The sequence below is a fragment of the Gymnodraco acuticeps genome, unplaced genomic scaffold, assembly GCF_902827175.1.
Source record: "Gymnodraco acuticeps unplaced genomic scaffold, fGymAcu1.1, whole genome shotgun sequence".
NCBI lineage: Eukaryota > Metazoa > Chordata > Actinopteri > Perciformes > Bathydraconidae > Gymnodraco > Gymnodraco acuticeps.
Window position 1 is genome coordinate 1 of NW_022991738.1, and position 23978 is coordinate 23978.

The following is a 23978-nucleotide window of genomic DNA, read 5'->3' on the forward strand; positions in this document are numbered from 1 at the left end:
TCCATTTCCATTTTAAAATAGATGGTTGAAATAGTCATGCAAATTGATTGTTTTGGTCATACTAGCTCAAAGTAATCCCATTGCTACCTCATCCCTCATATCATACAATAATTTACCCTATATCTCCTGCAAGACATTTGTCTGACATCCTATATTGCACATTATAGGCTTCTTCTTTTCTTATCTCAAGTACATTTAAATAGATAACTAATAATAATTAGGCAACTAAAATGATTATTGTTATGGAAATAATTATCATAGACGCCAATTTGTAACATACAGGACAAACCTTGATGTCTGTTTACCTTCTTTAAGGACACAGGCTGCTTAGCCAATAATGTTATTGTTCCCATTCTGTGACCGGTCAATACTGGGTCACAGATGGTCTGTGTTGTGGGTACCACTTCCTTCTCTGTATTTGTGGACTCCAAGGTGAAATCTTCGAGGTCATAAGTGTCCGACGCAAGTAGCTCAGTGTTCCCACACTGTTTAGGCTATCTTCTCAAATATGTTGTTTACTCTCTGCGAAACCAGTTAGATGGGCTGGCAAGAGAGAGGCTCTCCAGAATTGATGTGGCAACTCTACCGTGAAGTCAGAACCTCTGACTCTTGGATTTGTGATGTGAATACTCTGGTACCAACTCCAAATAAATCACAGTGGTTTGACATCAAAGCTCCGACTCTTCCCTTGTCTCCTTCCTGAGTCGGTGACTCCACTGCATGCTACACAGAAGTTTCCTTTACAATTATAACTAAAGATGAGAATAGGCATTAGGGGTGCGAATCACCATGGCTCCCCGCGATACGATACCATGGCGATACTTAAGCCTCGATACGATAGTATTGCAATTCTACGATATGCTAATTCCCCCCCCCCCGAAGAGTCACAATATTAGTGTTAACTATATACTAAATGTGCTTTGTGTCTTAATTTATTTATATACTGTATTATAACTGTATTAACTATTTTAAGTTCACTTGTTTAATGGTATTCTAAAGTAATGCTCATATGGATGTAGCTTGAATGTATTTGTTGTTTTGTGTCGTCGTATAGCTTATTTACATTGTTTTTTTGAGTTTTCAATCAATTAGAAATCATCAGTCAAGTGTACGACCATCTTTCGGAGGGATATGCTACAGTTTATATAATAAAATATCAATACTTGCCGTCCGTGTATCAATACAATATCACCACGCAAAGTATTGCGATACTATGCTGTATCGATTATTTCCCCCGCCCCCATAAGTATATTGCAGGATATGAACAGTTGGAATCACTAGTAGTTATAGTCAGGGTTACCAATAATCCATACCAAGGTATCAGCTGCATTTATATATGATCCATGAAGATCCTGTGAGGCTCAACAGCTTTATTCGCCTTAGTGATAAAACCCTTACATCTTGAAAAGAGGCATTTGTGTGCCAGATACAGCTGAGTAAACAAAATGCATATATCTTTGCATTCGGTTATATTTTTTGTTTCTCATTTGGATACCTTTTTTTTTCTACCCAGCTTTCAGCTCGGCCATCCATTCTCTGGACGGGGCAACGCAGCGGAGCGACTTTGTCTCCATCCTCAGGGAGTTTGGGAACCATTATGTTCAGGAGGCGGTGTACGGCTTCCAGGAGTCCTGCACCATCTGGTACCCCCAACAAACAGGTCCAGAGACAGCTGTGGCTCGAGTACCAGGACATCAGCAAAGGTAGGACACACACACAAGGAATGATATTTATAAAAAATGGAGCGTAATTGTTTTGGCCTGAGCATCAAGGGTGAGGTCTTGTGTTTGTGACTGTGTATAATATATAAGGAACACAGTCGATTATTGCAGTGGGTGTAGGGTGTTTCTGGATTATTATGTTAAAAATTCTAGAATTGGCAGGGCTCTTGAGGATACTTCAATAATTTAATACATTCATGCCTGGAGAAATCATCACATTGGGAACTATTTTTTTACAAAGCCCCTATTACATTCCCTTTATTTTGGTAGTACCCTGTTGTGAAGAGATTTGACTGGGATCCCAGGGTGGCATTATTTCAATGAATTCCTATGTGTGTGTTTGGCCATCCAAACAATGGCCAGACCAAAAACTATTCGGTTTTTGGTCTGCATTCTAAACGGAAATACTTCTTGTAGATCGCTTTGGCAGAGCTTTTACAGGACATGGTGGATTTGAATGATGGCTGATTTTCAACACACCTGTATCAATACAAAGATGCTTGATTTTCAAGGTTCATGTACAGCTGCTTCTGTTTGGACTTAATTTTAAGACGGATGCCATGAGCAGAGATGGCAAAAGTACACACATCCTTTACTCAAGTAGAAGTACAGATACTTGTGTTTAAAAATACTCTGGTAAAAGTAGAAGTTCTGACTAAACTTCTGTACTCAAGTAAAAGTAAAGAAGTATGGGCTTCGAAATGTACTTAAGTAAAAAGTACCCATGACTACCAATTGTTTTAAAGAGTAATTGACCTCCCTTTATATTAATAGAACAATAATGTAATTGTTAACTAATGAATGTTTCAATGCTGAACAACAGTTTTCATTGGTCCCTCTTCTTTAGAGAAGACCAGGAAATGATGGATACACGGATTGTGTTAAAATCAATAGGCACGCAATGACTCTAAATAATAATGATCACGCCACCAAACGCAGATTAAAACTAAAATAACGAGCCTGTTTTGAAAATGTAAGAAGTAGAAAGTACAGGTATTTGTGTTCAAAATGTAAAAAGTAAAAGTAAAAAGTTGTCAGAAAAATAAGTAGTGAAGTAAATTACTGATACCAGACAAATGTATGGTACAGTAACAAAGTATTTGATTGATATCCTGGCATTGTCTTCACGATACATGTTAAATACATTACAGCCAATGGCACTACTCACACTAGAGAGTGTGTGTTGTAGTTCTGTTGAGTTTGTCTTGGCACCATAATCACCATTGTTCTATCTCAAGCAATTACAGTAAACTATACAAGCACTCTCCAGAAGGACTTGAACCACTTCTACTAAAGTGAACAATCAAAGAAGCAGCATCTTTGCTCTTTGTCTTATTAATCAAAATGCCACCATATGTCAGCCATCAGTCTTTATGTCCTTGTTTTATCAGCAGAGGTAAGAAAGTGTACTTCTCTCCCTGCCGTTTCAACTCAATAACTCCAAACTGTCAGCTGTTGTGCTCTTTGTTTGCCTCTGCCACTCTTCTTCCCTTACATTACTTAGTGCAAGGACACCCATGCTGCGCGCCACCGTTAGCTCCCAGTTACCTCCACACTGAAATATGGCATTAGATGACTGAGTTTCCCCACCCTCATGAAAAGTGCATTACTCTTCATTTTGAGACGTCTCTGACACACTGGTTGCACACATTGTTAATATTTCAACACAAGCAAAACATTATACACTTCTAAGCTTTGTTCTTGTACACAATAATTGTTATTTTTTCTGTATCATTCTAAGTTTTTTTTTCTTTTTTTGATTGGTGATAGTGTACTGAAAAGAGTTCCTGCCGTCCTAAGCTCTATGTGTTTTTACTTATAATCTATATTGTTGTTTATTTGACTTTATTTTAACATTCGTAATATTGATGGACAGCGTGTCTGCGTTTTGTTAACTCATCCGAAATAAAACATGGGTAACAAAATGTGCTTAAATATTTAATGGTATGGTTACAATTTTCTGATTTTACTGTTGATCTGTTTCTACTGTAGCCTTCAACTTCAATGTCCAGGGGGAAGATAACAGTTAGATACAATACAGTTACAGATCACACAACTTGTGTTATACAGACGTGTGTAGACTATTTTAACATTAATACAATCGTAATCAATACCCATTAATTTGACATACTCTAATGTGAGAGAAAATAGAGAAAAGGGGTTCAGTCCATTTACTTCCAATGTATGATTCTCAATTAACTGCTTGTGTCACTTTTTTTTATGGGAATAGCATGTTAGCTGAACATGCAGAAATGTATTAATTGTGAACGGGCAAGCATATATATTTTATATATTAAGACATTAAGTTTAATTTCTAAAAAGCTAAAGGTAGGGTAGGTAAGAATGGAGAAACCAGCTCGAGTGCGCTAGAATTTGAAAGTATGCAGCCGAAAAAAATCTGCCCCTTCCTTCAAACTTCCTTACAGAGCCCCTCCTCCAACACACACTGGCGCGCACATGACCAATGAGGGCACGAGATAAGTTTGCACGAGATGGAAGGCTGACAGGCAGGTAGGCCCATAGATATATATAAACTAGGGCTGTCAGTCGATTAAAATATTTAATCGCGATTAATCGCATGATTGTCCATAGTTAATCGCGATTAATCGCAAATTAATCGCACATTTTTTATCTGTTCTAAATGTACCTTAGAGGAATATTTTTCAAGTTTTTAATACTCTTATCAACATAGTGGACAAATATGCTTTATGCTAATGTTTATTATCATTTGAACAATGACAAATATTCTCATGAATATTAAACACAACAACCTATGAACATTACAAATATTCGCCTCAATTCAACCTGGAACCTCTCTCATACAATAATACAATACAAATGGTGTGTGTGTGTGTGTGTGTGTGTGTGTGTGTGTGTGTGTGTGTGTGTGTGTGTGTGTGTGTGTGTGTGTGTGTGTGTGTGTGTGTGTGTGTGTGTGTGGTGTGTGTGTGTGTGTGTGTGTGTGTGTGTGTGTGTGGTGTGTGTGTGTGTGTGTGTGTGTGTGTGTGTGTGTGTGTGTGTGTGTGTGTGTGTGTGTGTGTGTGTGTGTGTGTGTGTGTGTGTGTGTGTGTGTGTGTGTGTGTGTGTGTGTGTGTGTGTGTGTGTTGTGTGTGTGTGTGTGTGTGGTGTGTGTGTGTGTGTGTGTGTGTGTGTGTGTGTGTGTGTGTGTGTGTGATGGATCGTTGGAGCTATGTGCAACTCCAGGCATATGCTCGAACGGGAGCTGCCTGGACGCTGCAATCATGTTGCGCACTATCCGTGCTGAGTGTGCTGACTTTTCGTACAATGTCCCACTGTCTGGCTTCCTGCATAAAGTCAAGTGCTCGGCGCAGTTGTGGCGAAATGTCGCTCCTGTAGTGCCGTGAAAAGAGAGTCGGAGGCGGTGTATTAAGAATGGAGTTCCAATCTTTATTATCCATTACTTCAGAGAGGTTAACACATGCACTGCTCTGCCATGATGAGCTAGCAGGAATGGCAGCTAAAGCTACAGGTGTTCCCCACTAAAGGGTCCGTGTGGCAACACAATAAGCAAGGTGAATTATGTCCAATAACGTGTCACCACACAAGCCCCCCCAGAATTCACACATAACAAAATCAGCATGGCGGGGAGGAACGACACGCCGACCCCCACGACTCCTGAGCACGGGAGTCGGAAAAGTGACTCCCGCCTGTGCGGCCCCCGGAAGGGGAGGGACCGGGACAACAGGTCTTAAATCCGTGACAGGGGACGAGGCCGGGGGGCGGCCCCGTCGCGGAGGTCGAGCCAGCACCACAGGCTGGTCCAAGTCCAGGTGAGCAGCCTTCACCCGGTCCACCGAGACGTGCTCGGCCTTGCCACCCAGGTCGACCACCAGGTGCTTGTCCCCGTGCTCCAAGACCCGGAAAGGCCCATCATAAGGGGGCTGCAGGGGGCCTCTGTGCGCATCGTGCCGGATGAACACGTGCTCCGCCGAGCGGAGCTCTGCGGGAACCTGGGACACCTGAGTACCGTGCTGAGTAGTAGGGATCGGAACAAAGGCCTCAGCGGCGTCACGCAGGAAAGCCCGCTGGACCGACGCCGACCAGGGAGCCGATGCATTTGGGAGGAAATCCCCCGGAACTCTCAGCGGCTGACCGTAGACCATCTCCGCTGTAGAACACTGCAGATCTTCCTTAGGTGCGGTCCTCAGGCCCAGCATCACCCAGGGCAGCTTGTCGACCCAGTTACCGTCCGTTAGGCCGGCCTTGAGGGCCGCCTTCATGGAGCGATGAAAGCGCTCGCAGAGACCGTTAGCCTGAGGGTGGTAAGCGGTAGTCCTGTGCAGCTTAACCCCCAAACCGCCTGCCACAGCGTTCCAGAGCTCGGACGTGAACTGAGAGCCCCTGTCTGAGGAAATGTCTGACGGGGTGCCAAAACGACACACCCACGTTGCAATGAAGGCCCGGGCAACGTCTGCGGCTGATGTCGAAACGAGCGGAAACCGCCTCCGGCCAACGGGTCGTCCTGTCCACCATGGTGAGGAGGTAGGAAAACCCCTGAGAGGAAGGCAACGGACCAACCAGGTCAATGTTGACGTGATCAAACCTCCTCTCAGGCACCAGGAAACGCTCCAACGGGGCCTTCGTGTGGCGGTGCACCTTAGCGCGTTGACAAGCCACGCACTCCCTGGCCCAAGTCCTCACGTCCCTTTTCAGTCCTTGCCAAACGAACTTCGCCGCTACCAAACGGACCGAAGGTTTAACGCCGGGGTGTGACAGGCCATGCACAGCCTCGAACACAGGATGCCTCCAGCTGGCAGGGACGACAGGCCGCGCCAGGCCCGTAGAGACGTCACACAGGAGAGTAATGCCCGCGTCGCCGAACACCACGTCCTCCAAGCGCAGCCCCGCGCTCTCCACCTTCAGGGCCTGGACGCCGGGATCTGTGACCTGGTCTGCCGCCATGCGAGTATAGTCCAGGCCCAACTGGACGGCACCGATGACGACCCTGGAGAGGCAATCAGCAACCAGGTTCGACTTGCCAGCCACGTGCTTAATGTCCGTAGTGAACTCCGATATGTAGGACAGCTGCCGCTGCTGACGTGCCGACCAAGGCTCCGCCACTTTTGACATGGCAAAGGTGAGCGGCTTGTGGTCGACAAACGCCGTAAATTCACGGCCTTCCAGCATGAAACGGAAGTGCCGCACGGCCAAATAAAGTCCGAGGAGCTCCCGGTCAAAGGCGCTGTATTTGCGTTCTCTAGGCGTCAGCTGGCGGCTGAAAAAGGCGAGCGGCTGCCAAGCGCCCTCCACCCACTGCTCGTGCACTGCGCCGACCCGCGTAGTCTGACGCGTCCGTGGTGATGGAGATGGGAGCCGTAGATGATGGGTGTGCCAGCAAAGCCGCCTGAGCCAACGCGGTCTTGACCTCAGCAAAAGCGCCGTCCGCCTCTGCTGTCCAGTCGATCTCCTGGACGGGGGTCTTGCCTTTCAACGCTTCATACAGCGGCCGCATGATGTGTGCGGCCCGGGCGATGAAACGGTGGTAGAAAGTCACCATCCCCAGAAACTCACGGAGCGACCGGGCTGTGAGCGGGCGAGGAAACGCCGCAACAGCCTCCACCTTCGCTGGCAGAGGTGTCGCACCGCCCTTGGTGACGCGGTGCCCCAGGAAATCGATGTCCGACACCCCGAACTGGCACTTTGCAGGATTGATGATTAATCCGTGTTCGTTGAGCCGTGTGAAAAAGGGCTCGGAGGTGGGACAGGTGCTCCTGCACTGAAGCGCTGGCGACGAGTATGTCGTCGAGGTAAACAAACACAAACGGCAGGTCCCGCAGCACCGAATCCATCAGGCGCTGGAACGTCTGAGCGGCATTCTTGAGTCCAAAAGGCATCCGCAGGAACTCAAAAAGTCCAAAAGGCGTTATCACTGCTGTCTTGGGAATGTCCAGGGGGTGCATGGGCACCTGGTGGTATCCACGCACCAGGTCCACCTTGGAAAACACCCCCGTACCGGCCAGATGCGCCGAAAAGTCCTGAATGTGCGGCACCGGATAGCGGTCAGGCGTAGTGGCGTCGTTGAGTCGGCGGTAATCCCCGCACGGGCGGAAACCCGCCGTTCGATTTGGGAACGACGTGCAGGGGGGAAGCCCAAGGACTGTCGGAGCGGCGGACAATGCCCAGGCGCTCCATGGTTGCGAACTCCGCCCTCGCTACAGCCAGCTTAGAAGGGTTCAACCGCCGGGCCCTGGCGTAGACAGGAGGCCCCCCGGTAGTGACGTGGTGTTCCACGCCATGCTTAGTGGTAAGCGCAGAGAAGGTGGGTAGCGACAGGTCTGGAAACCTCGGCCAACAGTCTGAGAAACGTGTCTGCACCTGACAGCGAGCCTGACAGCCCGTCGTACGCTGCGCTGCCAAGTGTGCACACGAGGGAAGAAAACGTTAAGGCATCAACCAAACGCCTATTCTTAACGTCCACTAAGAGTCCATGAGCACACAAAAAAATCCGCTCCGAGGAGGGGAAAAGAAATGTCCGCTGTCACAAAATCCCAGCTGAAACGCTGTCCTCCGATGCACAAACACATAGGCCTCACGCCGTACGTGCGAATGGGACTGCCGTTAGCCGTCGTCAATCGCGGTCCGTGCCCCCCACGGGCGACGTCTTCACTCGACGCTGGAACTACGCTCCGTTGAGCGCCCGTGTCACACAGAAACAGGCTCCCCGAAACGCTGTCGCTGACGAAGAGGAGCCTGCACGTGCCGCCTACGCTCAGAGCCACTACTGAGCGCCGGCCCCTCCGTTTCCCGGGGGTTTGTAGCTGCACGGAGCGATGCATCTCTTCGCCCTTGTCCCGAAACGTGCGTGGTAAACGCACTCTCCGGTGTCTCCACGCCGGCTAGCCACAGCCGTGTCCGGCCTCCGCCACGCTTTCTTGACTGCCGGTGGGCCGCTGAGCGTCGCGGCTAACGTCTCTGCCCCGGGCTGTTGCGTAGCCAGGAAAAAAACGATCCGCTTCCTCAGCCAAAGCACGGGGCTTCCGTGACAGGCGTGTTGGCCAGCGCCGTCTGTACCCGGGGAGGGCAAGTGACGCAGGAAAATCTCCGTGAATAAAATACGGGGATCTTCCCCCCCTAGCAGATTTAGCATTTTCTCCATTAGCTGGGATGGCTTGCTGTCTCCTAGGCCTTGAATGTCAAGTATCTGGCGGGCCCTCTCCTTAGCAGATAAGCTAAATGTCTTAAGGAGAAGGGCCTTAATCGCCTCATATTTGCCATGATGTGGGGGGGGCTGCGATGAATCCCACCAACCTGGATGACGTGGAGCTCCCCAGCGCTGCTACCACATGGTAGTATTTTAGGTCCCCGTCACGGACCTGTCGGCAGGCGAAATGTGCCTCCACGTGTACGAACCATGCCTCCGCGGTGTGCTCCCAGAATTCCGGCAGCTTTATGAAAACATCGCGCTCAGCCATGTTCGTTAATTTTCCGGAAACTTTCTCGGAAAAGTCAGGGTCACCAGTGTAGTGCCGTGAAAAGAGAGTCGGAGGCGGTGTATTAAGAATGGAGTTCCAATCTTTATTATCCATTACTTCAGAGAGGTTAACACATGCACTGCTCTGCCATGATGAGCTAGCAGGAATGGCAGCTAAAGCTACAGGTGTTCCCCACTAAAGGGTCCGTGTGGCAACACAATAAGCAAGGTGAATTATGTCCAATAACGTGTCACCACACTCCTCTGTTTTCATTTAAACAGCTCCATATCCGTTAGCGCAGCAAGCTAGCACCAGATGCTAACAACAACAATGCACGTAAGGTCTCTCTCTTGATCGCTCGGGCCACACATACACACACTCTCCCGGTCCTCCCAACAGCCAGTCGGTGCCTGCCGGTGAGCGTGGAAGTGTGGTCTGCCACAAGCGGGCGGCAGGAGCGGGGCTGTCAGCATCAGCTTGTAGATGGTATTTTAAACTCGATGCGCTCTGAAACTACGGGGCGGCCGAGGAAAAAAAATACACATGCGTTAATCGCGTTAAAATAATTAGTGGCGTTAATTTTTTTTTGCGTTATTAACGCGTTAACTTGACAGCCCTAATATAAACACTAGATGGCTCAAGGGGGAGTCGCCAGCGTAGCTCACCGGCGGCCATCTTGCCACAGTCAACAACTACTGCTACAGCTGTTGTAAGGTGAGTTATCTGCACAAATATACTCTTAACTCGCTGAATTATTGACTGATTTACAAACAATTTGGTTTATTATAAACGTTATTAGCATGGCTATGATACAGGAGACAACAAGACATGTTGAAAAACAAACCAAACCGTTTGAAAATTGAGCAATCTATTGTTATTTCAATAGTGCACCATAGACATAATGTTATGAATGAGCGAGCTGCCTGTGGCAAGATGGCCGCCATGTGGCAACGTCGGTCTCCATTGGCCAGCAGCGCGGGTGAGTCATCTAGTGTTTATATATATTTATGGGTAGGCCATCCAGTTATTTTAGCCCGGCCGGCTAAAATAATTGGTCGTGCTTTTTACAGTACTACGGCTTCCACAGATGAAATCTTTTATGTATTTATTGTCAAAGCATTTAAGGTATTCATTGCTATCGGGATGTTAAGAGCATTCCATGGAATATAACAAAAAGTGTTTCTGAAGTGAATTACCTACCCCTCATTAATCAGGGTTCACGCGGGGTCTTAAAAAGTCTTAAATTTGATAATCTGAATTTAAGGCCTTAAAAAGGCCTTAGATATGACCAAAAAAGATAAGAAAGGTCTTAAATATGATTTAGAAGGTCTTAAAAATGATCGGATTTGAAAGGTACTTCTGTGTTGCGATCGCGTCTGAATGTGTTTTGGGGGAAATGTTCGGGCTGCAAAGTAACCAGTACGGTAATAGCCTTTCAGTTCCCCCCAACAATTTGTATTGAATTAAATCAACATGGAACCAGTAATCACTAACTTTGTTTCCCCCGGCCCCTTATCGGAGAACACCCAGCTAGTAACCTAGCAACCAAGCTAGCGGCAGTCAGAAACTAAGGTATCTTCGAATCTATTTACAAACAAATATGGGGAAGTGTAAGTTCAACCATATTTGTTTGGAAAACATCGAATTTAGTGCTTGGTTGAAACCAGTTGAGGGGAACGTGTTTGAAGCCCGCTGCACCTTTTGCAAAAAAAATAGCGTTTGTTTTGCTAATGTAGCGTTAGCTAGTGCAGTGGCGGCGAGATCCCCTCCTGGGTTTTAGGCGGCGGAAGTGACGTAATCTGCCACCCAGGACAAGAGACGAGCATATTAAATTATTTTCGGTTGTGTATTTGTGTTTCCAGGTATAACATTTAAGTTATAACAACAATCATAATTTGTGGATTAATTTCATTATGTTATTTGAGTTTGTTTCAGATTAACTTTTGTATTTGATGTTGCAATTTAATTTCTCCAAGAGAGACAACAATCACTAAAAGATCTGGTGGATATCTGACCAGTATTTATATCCTACATGTTCTTTGGGTTTTATCCACAAATGCAACACAAATAAGAACTGTAAGTTATTATTTAATAAAACTATTATTATTGAAATGTAAGTATATTTCATGCATTTTAATGTTGTTATAGAGTATGATCTCAATGAGCTTCATATTTGTGACAAGACGTGCGTGAGCGGAACTCTCCTCTATTTAGGGTAAACGTTAAACCTGTAATACAAAAGTTGCCGACTTCTCATCCACAATTACGTCACTTCCGCCGCCTAAAACCCAGGAGGTATACGACCTAGCACTACACGCACACACACACATACACACACACATACACACATACACAAACAGAGACACACACACACACACTTTTTGTCTAACACGCTAACACAGTTCTGTATGCTGTTATGTTCTGTCATCATTCTTATGTTGAACATGAATACATTTCATGTACGTATTTCTTCTTTCATAGCAATTTTCCTTCATACTTTCTTGCCGTGAAATAGGTCTTAAATTCTATTCAAAGTGGTCTTAAAAAGGTCTTAAAAAGTCTTAAATTTGAGTTGGTGAAACCTACAGGAACCCTGTTTAATGGAAAAAAAATACTTGTTTAAAAAAAAAAAAAAAAGTTACCTGATTTTTGACATAATTTCACTAAATTAGAAAAATGTGGACATGTAAAAAGAAAAAATAATTGCCTTTCTCAAATGTCTCAGGATTTTTGTTATACTTTTGTATTTAATTAAATTCCCATTTACAACTATTTCTACCTTCGCTATAGACCAGGTTACAGTAACAGGAGGTCATACATTATTTCCATCAGCCAACATTCCTGTTTTTATCAGCCCCCACGATAAAAACACTGAAGTAGTGCGAGATCTATCCAGAATGTATTTTCCTGACAAACGGACAAAGAGAGCAAGGTGATTACATTGGCCTGTGAAGGTTTCAGATGATTCAATAAAAGCTAGTCTCAGCCTGGCTGAGGATAATTCGTTTCGAGGAAAGGAAATAGATTCCATTGGCAAAAACTCAAAATCAGAGTCATCTTTCTTAATCTCTTCCTGGCTTCATGGAAACGTCCTGGCCTTTTGGAGGGAGTAATGAGCTCACAGGAGAGTTTGATGATCCATGTCCTCACCTTTTGCTCCACATATATCCGACGCCTTCCATATTCAGTGTGAAGCCGGGCCGATCATTTTCTGCACCTGCAGTGTAAAGGCTTATTTATGTATATGGTTAAAGGTGGGGTAAGTTTGAGAAACCGGCTCGAGTGCGCTAGAATTTGAAAATACAATAGAGCCCCTCCTCCAACACACACGAACGCGCACATGACCAATGAGGGCACGAGATAAGTTTGTGCACAGATGGAAGGCTGACAGGCAGGTAGGCCATCCAGTTATTTTAGCCGGGCCGGCTAAAATGATTGGTCGTGCTTTTTACAGTACTACGGCTTCCACAGATGACATTTTTTTATGGATGTTTTGTCAAAGTACTTAAGATATTCATTTCTATCGGGATGTTAAGAGCATTCCATGGAATATAACAAAAAGTGTATCTCGAGCCGGTTTCTCAAACTTACCTACCCCACCTTTAAGGATATATAAAATTGATACGGTATAATAATAAAATAATACATTTTATTTCTATAGCGCTTTTCTTGAACCCAAAGACATATGTATGTATTTTTTTCAGTACTGCACAGGATGTTTTGTATTGCATCAAGAGAGAAACATTTTCATTCACCTTATGTGTGTCATGGTAATGCTTCAAAGTGTTTTATACGATGAGCAAAATCTAATTTACAAAATCTAATACTTTGGGATCTGCTTTTGTGAATTATCATGAATACAAAATTACACAGTTACATAAAACAGTCACTCCTTGAGCGAAGATTATCGCTTTAATCCAAAATCGATAAAAACATCCCGGGGAACGTTGATATGTTGTGGCAGTTGTGCATCCAGTGTGAATCAAAATCAGCAGACCGGAGCTCAGTAGGTGGAAGAAGCACATAGTACGCCACGGTCTGTAAAGTTAATTGGAGATTTACACCAGTTGTTTCCTAATGACCCAGACACTTTAAGGCAAAACACACCCACCCACACACAGATATTTGTACTCGGACACGCCATGCATTGATTGTCATTGCTGTATCCGCCATGTTTGTAGAGACGGGGCCATAGCCCATTAACTGTGGTCAGTCTGTGTGCAGTGTGTTTTTAACCACCATGCCATTTCGCCGTCAGGGTGATTAATAGCACTTCTTCCCTGCACTTGGTTGTGATACAACTTTCCTATTGTCAGACAAATGACCTCAATTACCTCGCCAGAGATCAGACACGAACGGAGAGAAAGCAGCCTCAGCTCTGTTCATGTTGCAACACTTTATTACATCAAGTAAATCTAATTGATTGGAAAGATAAAGACCCCTTTAAAGGCTGTTGCATCAGCTTTATTTAGCATGTGAGATTCAGTTAATACATTAATCTCCAAATGATCGATTAAATGTAGAGGATAAAATCCTATCAATCTATCTCAATATACAGTAGACTGTGGTGCTGAACTTCCTTCAGCCACATGTACTGGTGACCCCCTACACCCAACATGTTAAAAGCCAGCATTATGAAGTATGAGGAAATATAAGGTGAGTGACTTTGAGGCTTCCTTGGGCTCATTGCTTTGGTTTTCCAGCTGGCAACTTCAGTGTTTGGTTCACTCTTTGTCTCCAGCTGCCTTTTCCGCATTTAAAAACCATCATATAAACTCACCATAGGCTCAGCATCAAGCAGCAGACAGAGACAGTTAGCAACTCACACATAATGGAACATTGGAAATACATACATGATTTTCTCAGAGACATGACTTCAAGTAATGCTCATGTTACTTCATGTAAAGTAAATGGTCAGCAAATTGAATGTGACAGATGTCAATGTCGCCCCCAGGTGGCCTACAAAATGTTTTGAATGCATCATTTTTGAAGAGCTTTAAAAGGTGCTTAAAGTACTGTAGCAGTCCAATCTGGATTACTGATTTTACTAAATAAAATGATAAATTATAAGGTGAATTTGAGAATGTCAAGGAAAACATGAACAAATCAATGGAGAAATATCACAGATATAGATGTTCCTGGATTATCTACTACATAACCAAGCATCTGTATGCTGGTATTTTCATAAATGTTACCCATGTGTCTGTAGTTTTCTAATTGCATATTATATTAAGATGTTAATTTAACCAAATATGCCTTTAAAACTGCCTCCGATACCATACAGATTTTGAAGGTCATGTTCACAATTAAAATATCATTTGTATCACCATATACGGATGTGAATATGATTAGCCGCATTTAGCTTCCCTCATCTGACGTTCACTTACTGAACTATCACACAGGAAGTTTTGTTGAAGCCCAGCTTGCTTGAAAAACTGTTTCCAATAATGACTTGCTTTGGAGTCCTTTCAAAACACTCCAACACCAATTAAAAAATGAATGTGCTTCAAAAGCACCGAAAGGTGACATTATGGAGCTTGTTAAATGTCAGATCAAATTGAAAATATTGAGAACAAGCAAAGGTGCGTCTGCAGTAAACAGAAAGCCAGACTTTAATAACTTCCTGTTTAATTGTTTCGTTATCTACAGCTTTGTTTTGTTTTTGTATCTCTCTGTATCTGGCTCCCCAGCTTCTACCTTCTCTCTCAATTAAATCACTGTGACCTCCTTCTTCAACCTCGGCACCCACAGAGTCAGGTTTCAGCCCTCCACCAACCTACAGCGCAGTGTTGTGTGCTGGTATGTGTGTAAAGTGTGATCACCCTGCCAGCAGCCAAGTAAAAATAGGCACCTTATTTATTCTATTAGGGCCTGTCATATTAACAAAGAATCAGCGGAGAAAGTCTCGCTCTGGGGCAGGAGATAGGAGAAGGGGGGAGGAGAGTAATGACCCCAGCAACCCCTCCACACTTGCACGCAACACACACACACACCTCAGAGAAGCACCACCTGCCTGGTTACCAGCTGGGAATCATGCAACACCTGCTTTACAGATTCATGTGTGTGTGTCTCTTTGTCCTGTGAATAAGTATATTGCGGTATTTTTAGAGGATTCAACATTTTATAGTACATTTTGTTTGTTAATATATAAGGCTGAGTGATGTAGTTTAACATCTCTATCAATTAATTGATGCACATAACAATATGATAGCGTTATTTTAAATACATGAATACTTGGCATTTCCATTTTTTTGATAGCTTCACATGTTTCTATGGATTATTTAAATGATTACGGGTATAAGATTGTGTGCCAGAACACACTGGCATTTCATTTCATGTGAAGATAAGTTAATATTTTAAAGGAAATGTATGTGTCAATGATGCTCAAATTAACATAATAAAAATAAATATAGAATTAACCTAGGAGAACATCGGTAACAATGTTAATTATGAATGGTAAGTGAACACTGGGTTATATAAAGGCTTTGTATACGAGGGGATAAATATAGAAGTTTATACTTTGGAATGGTTACCACAGTAGTCTGACTGAAAGGCAGTAATGTTTGGACCAATTGATCAATCAGCAGAGACTGGCATATATGTCACTTTGCTGTCATTTTTCATTTGCTTTTACCTTTTCATAAGCCAGAAAAAGTAAATGTAATCTTTGCAATTTTGACTGAAGTAGTGGTGATTCAAGAGTTATGTTCTGATATATAACTCCCCTGTTCTTCATCAAACCTACCTTTTTCTAAAAAACAGATAAGGGCAGAAACTCATCTTTTAACATGGACATAATGAATAATAATTAAATACAAATAAAACAAATTGTTTATTCACATTGCTACACAGTATCCCTTTCAATCTGCTCATGCTACTATTGAATGCTAAAAAGGGAGACTTTTAGTAAGCGTAACCATAGGAAACAATGTATTTATCTTCAAAAACACATCAGTCAACCATACGTTATTCAGTTAAGTTTCAGATACATTTTAAGATAAGATAATATGGAGCTCTTCCCTTTCTAATAAAACAGAGTATATGATCACATTGTGTATTGTTGGAGAGTCTCTCAGTGTGATGCTCTGTTTGCTGGATGCTCTTCAAGGGCTTTCACTGTTCCCATGTCACGACAGAAATAACACTGAGAAACTCGGAAAAAATGTCTGACCAAATGTCATGATGAATGCTCTTATCCTAAGGCTATGCAATGTGCTATAAATATTTTACACATTCACCACGCGCTCTTGGTCTCCAAAGGTTGGTCGGTTGGAGTCTTGCACTTTTCTGCAAAGTAGATCTCAGTCGCCATAGATAAACTCTTCATAGAATATTTCTGTATTTTTCTTTCAACAAAGTAGCCTGCAACTATGGAGTAAACAAAGAAAAACAGACCTTGTCTGTCCATGGTGTAACCCACTGGATAAACCAATGTTACAAGGTTCTTGTATTTTGTTTGTTAATAATTATTTATTATGTATCTAGTTATTTTATAGTATATTTTAGTTCAATGGTCAACTTTTAAGAACTAAGCTCATTGATTGCTGTTGGACAAAAATCCGCCAAGTCCCGCCTCCTCACTCAGGTTAGTGAGAGCACGTTGAAGACGTGTGTGTGAGGGAGCAGCGTCAAGCTGGAAGAACAGAGACACTTGTGAGCATTATATGCACAAAACAGCGCAAATGTATAGTTTTACCGGGACGGCGGTGGACCAATCTCTGGGACTGTTGTTGGAGGTTGGAGCTGCTTTGGAAAGCGGGAGTTTTGATTGCTATTTTGTTTTCCTCGGTGAGTGAAGCAACACGCTACATGCTAGTTGTTGCCTGCATGCTGCGGCATCGTGGTGTGTTAGCCACCTAGCTCTTTTGAGAGTTCAGTTACATTTATCAAAGAGTTATGGTTGATAGTTACAGTAGCTATATATTGTGTATTACTATACAGTGCTAACAAGCAATAGACATTTATTTAGTTTACTACAATGTTTTGAGCAATAATGTTTAAACTGTAAATGCTTATCTTGATCTAAATTTCATGATTTAATGGTTTTTGAAGTCAGTGTGTTTTTAGTAGTGCATTTAGAATGAATCTTTCATTTACAATGCAACAGTTTTCCATATTATGGTATCTAAATGTGTTATATATTTGCATTGATCATTTAGCACTGAACAGTTATGATATTTGATGCACATGTGTTGAAGATACATTTGCAATGTTTTAAGCCGTGTTATATTACACAGGCTGGGTTTTTATGATACCCTTGGATAAAGAGATTCCGGATTATCTGGATTGTGGACTCTGGATTTTCTCCCTGACGAGGGGGATGGCGAGCTACCATTGATAACCTGAACACCTCATCTGTCCGCTACCAGTGGTAGGATTTTGAGAAGAATTTACAGGAACTGAACAAAGGACAATTTTCTTTTGGGGGTTTATTTTTATTTTTATTTGGGGTGCACCCAAGTGTCAAGCGCTTTAAAACAGTTGGAATTATTTGGAAGAATGTTGTTTATTCCTGTGCCAATATATATAATTTTATCTTTATAAAATCTCAGTATTCACTTCATTCACTCTGGTGTTCGACTTCATTTATTACCCATCTTTTAAGAACCTGGAATACTGGTCCAGTTTACACACACCTGACACCCTGGTTACAATAGCAAAGCCAACAAACAACATTCCACCTATATACCTTTTCAGCAGGGAGGAATGTTAAGGAATAAGTCATTGTTTAGTAGGGCTGAACGATATACCGTGTCATGGCGATAACCGCGGTATGCGCATGCATATTCACACCGCAGGGACGTGCGGTTTTATTCTTTTTTTTTTTTTAAATGCTAACGCACTTTAGCACAGAATTCAAAATAAAGATACCCTTATTACTTATCGAAACTGCACATACAATATATCCGATTAAAGCTGAGACTCCACAGATTATTTAAGTATAGTATCTAAGCGATCCGATCTCGCAACAGGGGAAGCAAACACAGACATCACAACACGTACCTTTTACGGGAGATCGTCTCACCGTAGCTGTCAATCTGATCAAAAGACGTGTTCAATGGCATTAAAACGAGAAAGAAAAAACGCGGCTGAATCGGTTGATCCATAGGTTGATAATGTATCTGTGGCTTTGAAGCAATTGTTTATAATCCATAATTCCATTTTTATGTAAAAATCGGATCACAAAAGTTAGCTGCTAATGGTAGCCACCTTGGTGGTATGCAGCTTCCGGTTTTGGCTACGCGTCGTCACTCTCACTCCTTATTTGTTCATGTGTTGGTGTGTGTAGAACTTCCCCTGATATTTGACCTTTTTAGATAGATTTAGCACCAAAAAAAACCTCTTTTGGGCCCATTTGGGTGGATTTTCCATATCTCTGGCCCACCTTGCTGGATTTTGACATGTGACATCTCTTTCTGACCGTCATAGCCAATGGAATCGAGGGGAAATCACACAGTCCTTATTTGGTAATGTGTGTGTGAGAGACTTCTGCATAGCCAAGACCGGAAGCAGCAGCCACTCTGGTGGCTACCATTAGCAGCTAACTTTTGCTCTGCGATATTTACATAAAAATGGAATTATGGATTATAAATTAAATCATTTTTTTATACAGAGACGTTAAAAACCTATGGATTAACCGATTCAGCCGCGTTTTTTCTTTCTCGTTTTAATGCCATTGAACACATCTTTTGATCAGATTGACAGCTACGGTGAGACATCTCCCCTCGAAGCTACGTAAAGGTACGTGTTGTGATGTCTGTGTTTGCTTCCCCTGTCCGAGTTCAGATCACTCAGTGATGATACTATATACCTAAATAATCTGTGGAACCTCAGCTTTAATCGGATATCTTGTAAGTGCAGCTACGATAAGTAATAATAAGGGTACTTTTATCTTGAGTTCTGTGCCAATGTGCGTTAGCATTTTTCGCTCAGGGGTCATTTAGATGCTTCTTATGAGACTTGTGTTTTGTTTTGGTATAAAATGGTTTGTATCGTCAGTTAGCTGAGATTATTTCCGTTAATCTGGTATAACACATTAATAGGTTCTTAAATATTACGATCCCCTGAGACACTGTCGTGAAAAAAAAAGTAAAGTACCCGCCGGGACTTTGGGGTTTAACAGGTTAAAAAAACCGCAATATATACCGCAGGGGGGGAAAAAACCGCGATGTCAGTTTTTTTCAATACCGTGCAGCCCTATTGCTTAGGGTTTGGAGGTTATATAAGTGCCAGTATTTGTACACTCTAATATTACATTTTCTTTATCGCTGCTGTATATCCTGACAGGCTGCCAGAATACTCAACTATAGCCGATGTACTAGCGACTTTTAATTCCCATATCAATGTAATTATGAATGTAAACGATAAACAGAAGAGGTCAAAAACATGCCTTATGACCCAAACATGGCATTTATATAATGAGTTTCATAAACACATGATACAAACACGAACATAATCTCATCTGCAGGACAACTTCTTCCTCTGATGTTTTTAATAGAATCTTTATCAGATCATTACTGATGGAATTCTAAATGAGATGATTAATAAACCCTCTGGAGCACAATGCTATTGATACCTATTGTACTCACAGACAGTGTGCTGCCTTGTGACTTTATAGAACAGTAGCAGGCAACAAAGTCGACATATTACTTAATGTCAGTTATATTAAAGTTCATTACTGTATGGCTGTATTTATATATCTATATTTAATATGTATCATTTGATTTAAAAAATGATTTGTAACCTTCTGAAATATGGAGATTTGCTGGTTTTCTCTGTTTTATATCTGGTTCAACCTTACCTTGGACTTCTGGTATGGTCATTTTCCGCTGTTATTTTACATTTTATATACCCCAAAAATATGTTAATCTAGAATATTATTAGCCGATAATCAATAATACATTAAAGGTGGGGTAGGTCATTTTGGAGAAACCAGCTTGAGTGGCTAGAATTTGAAAATACACAGCCGGAACAAATATGCCACTTCCTTACAGAGCCCCTCCTCCAACACACACAAACCAATGAGGGCACGAGATAAGTTTGTGCACAGATGGAAGGCTGACAGGCAGGTAGGCCATCCAGTTATTTTAGCCGGGCCGGCTAAAATGATTGGTCGTGCTTTTTACAGTACTACGGCTTCCACAGATGACATTTTTTTATGGATTTTTTGTCAAAGCACTTAATATATTCATTCCAATATATTCCATATAACAAAAAGTGTATCTCGAGCCGGTTTCTCAAACTTACCTACCCCACCTTTAAACAGTACTGTAGTTGCAGCCCTAGACTGTGTATTCCTATCATTCTGTAATGAGTCAATATTAGTGTAGCTCTCCGTTAAAAATTGCTACATTCTTAATACCCTTCTCTCCCAGCCACTCACAATAAGTGTGTACGAGGTTTAAAAGCATCGCCACTATATAGGAGTGTCCACTCTGTGCTAAGTGAGAAGCATAGCATGTGCTACAGAGGATGAGAAGAGGACAGGGACATTGGCTCATCTGTTGCAACATTTATTAAGAAGCTGATTATTAGGTCTAGCAAATAATTAAAAGGTTCAATACCAGGGATTCGGAAGGTTGTACCACTACCCAGCAGGCAAATGCAAGTAGAAAAACAAACGCACTACAGTTTTTGTTCTCTTTAGTTTTGTCATGGTTTGAAACTACATTCAATTGAGCAACCCTGTGTTGCAGAAAGACTACAAATGATCCTTGAATAACTGGGTTGGTAAACAGTTGTTAGGGGCGGCTGCTACAAAGGTCTGAAGTAAATTGGTTGAATAAATGGCTTGTTATAAAGAGCATAGATGCAGTGAGTTTTCTTAGCTGGGGGCAAGCATTTTTTAAATCACACATATTGGAACTGCTGCATCGGGATACTGAAGAACATAATAATGAATAATGATAAGGTTTTCCACCAACCTTTGAAGATTATCTGGCTACTTGAGATTAGAAATAATAAGGTAGAACAAGTAATAATTTATCCTAACACCTTTACTCCCACCTAGGGTTAATATTCCGGGATTTGTACGGTCTGTGGAAGCATTTTAGAGCCTTGGAATGTAGGGATGCTCCGATCGGCAATTTCGCGGCCGATCGCAGTATCGGCCGATCACCGATCGAGTGGGCGGGGCCTAAATGGAAGATTTAAACATCACTTTAAATCTTCCATTTAAAGTTTTAAACATCACTTTAAATCTTCCATTTAAAGTGATGATTAAAACTCAGTTAATGGGGCTCATTCACTGGAGCTTCCACAAACAACAATCAACTTAATTATTACATTCAAATGATGTACATTATTCAAGTTTACATTCACTTTGGAGAATAACACGGGAGAAATGAGCGGAAGCGCTCTCTTTTCCTCTCTCCCCCTCTCTCTCTCTCCTGACAGCCTGTCAGTATCTCATGCAGCTCACTGATCCAGTAATGAGTGACCCGACAGTGAAGAATACATATATGTATAACTAGTTTAGCTTGTTCCAGAGGTAGATAAAATAGCTAAGTGTGTTAGGTCTAACTCTTGTGTGTTTCGCTCCGCTTACCGGTCCGGCGGGCGGAGCTGCAGGAGATCTGCTTCACACAAGTTGCATACCGCTATTTTACTGTCTTTTTCGGACACCTTAAAATAATGCCAGACCGGTGAAGCCATTTTGGCGAGCTTGTTTTGCCGCACACAGAGAAAAGTGTCATGTCTTTTACGTCATGCGATCGGCATGTTTAGAGAGCACCGATCGATTGGAGCATCCCTATTGGAATGGTATTGTTTCTTTCTGACCTCCTTTTTCTCCTCCTGAAAAACTGAACTGTAGTTATGAGAGACAGATGAGGTCAAGGAGTGAGAGTACAGCATGAGTCCAGTCAGGCCCTCGGGGGGGGGGGGGGGGGGGGAAGTGTGGAGAAGAAGGTGAAAGAGGTGAGGACAAATAATTAAGTTGTTACACAAAAAATGGACTGAAGAGCTGGATGAAGAAACGGTAAACTTCCCCAAAAAATGAGAAGTATGAGTTACAAAAGAAAGAAGAGTTGACAGCGAAGGAGGAAAAAGGAGCAGATCAAAAGCAAAAAGACCAGAGAATAAGTTTGACAAGAAGGAGGTGGAGAAGGAAGAGTAGAGATGTTGTGGAGCAGCTGTGATACGGAGGCAGCGGAGAGGATCTAAGGAGGTGTGGGTGGAGGTGTTGGAGGAGGTGTCATGTGATTCTCTGAGGCGTAGGTGCGGTGATAAATGTCCTCTGCTTGTGGAGTTCACCAGACGATTACAGACGGACATGGAGCGGATGTCTGCTAACCCCAAAAACGTATTTTTTTCTGCAAGTGTAGTGTGTCCAAGTGCGTTTTCAAATGAATCTGTTTCTACATGTGTTTGTGAGTTCTCAAGTGTGTGTGTGAGAACAGTAATTGTGATAAAGTGTGTGATGAAGTGATTCGGCAGCAGACGGACCGAAAAAAAGGGTCTCCTCCAACTCGTCAAGTCTAACGAAGCGTGGAAGTGCTCCAGCAGCGAAAGTTGAAGTTGGAGATGAGAAATAGATTGTCCGTCTGCTCTGCAACAAAACTGGTTGATATGAGCCTCGTCAGCACTTTCTCAGACATTTTGCCTTCAAGAAAAGACAGAGCCAAGAGTGTATCGGTTTTCATGCAGCAGGATCACAGGAAATCACATTACTACAGGTTTATCTGTAAATAAAGACGGATGGAGAAACATGCAAGTGGGTCTGAGGAGTCAATAATCACGTTGGAAATACTTTAAGAGGTGGCGGTGCTTTCACACATTCAGTTCAGTTTAGACATTTAGTCTGGATCAAAGGAAAGAAGATACTTTGTTACTTTTGTTAGTTGTGATACAGTCTGTAAGGCAGTGGCGAACCGTGTCTATCACTGGACCTTCTGTAGACACACACACACCCGCTCTTCTCTCTGTGTGGAGCAGCAAGTTCAGCTGTCAGAACAAAGTCAAAAACAAACAATGGCATAACATATTATTAATATGTCGGGTAGTAATAGATTTATTTATTTTCTTCTCAGAGCGTACCAGAATGCGTAGTTTATATCTTGGGTTGAGTTTTCAGCATTTGTGCCTTTTTATGTTATACAGTTCAGCTTTGATTCCATCATCTCATTAAACCTTTTTAATACTTTAGTTCTGTGAAGGGATATAAGGGATATATGTACTGTACTTCACTTTAATTAACATGGTATGCTGAAAAGCATATATTGCAGCACGATTGTTTGTTGAATAGATTTGAGTGGTTCAAAATGGTGGGTCGCGATTTATTGACAAAGTAAAAAGTGGGTCCCGAGGCCTGACCAGTTAAGAACCACTGTTCTAGAGCACCCTGCACCGAGGGAAACTCTGAAAGAATACGCCCATTGGCTACAAATCAATATATGATTGGTTGATCAAACTGTCAATCCAAACGTACGCTCTCATTCAGTGCAACGGCCAGGGCATTCTATCAAGGCTATAGAATACCTTGGTTGAAGGATATTCTACCCAGAGACCCAGAAAAATATATGATTGGTTGCATTTATTTTCTAACACAAAACCACTGAAATGCGTAGTGCATGGTCCGAGAAGGACAAACAAATCAACGTAACATTATTACAGATCAACAACACAGATACAATTCTCATTTATTCATGTTATATACATTTTATTTATATAATTAAATCGATTTGTTTCGTGTTCCAGGGTATTCTCTGAATACCTTGAAGGCCCTGATGGTTCGCCACTGCTGTAAGGTCAATGATTTATCTTAAAACCAAGAGGAGTATAGTTATTGTTTTACCAACTGAAGGCTAACTGTTGATTGGAACCT

General features: G+C 42.6%; 1 protein-coding gene across 1 annotated transcript in view; it reads left to right on the forward strand.

Annotated features, from left to right (window-relative positions):
• Positions 1 to 1513: 1513 nt before the first annotated feature.
• The window catches only part of LOC117534853 (astrotactin-1-like), a gene marked incomplete at its 5' end in the record, with an annotated part of 199965 nt that continues 177500 nt past the window's right edge, over positions 1514 to 23978 (forward strand). The window contains 2 exon segments of the mRNA XM_034199104.1: positions 1514 to 1647; positions 1649 to 1703. Coding sequence (XP_034054995.1) covers positions 1514 to 1647; positions 1649 to 1703 — 189 coding nt within the window.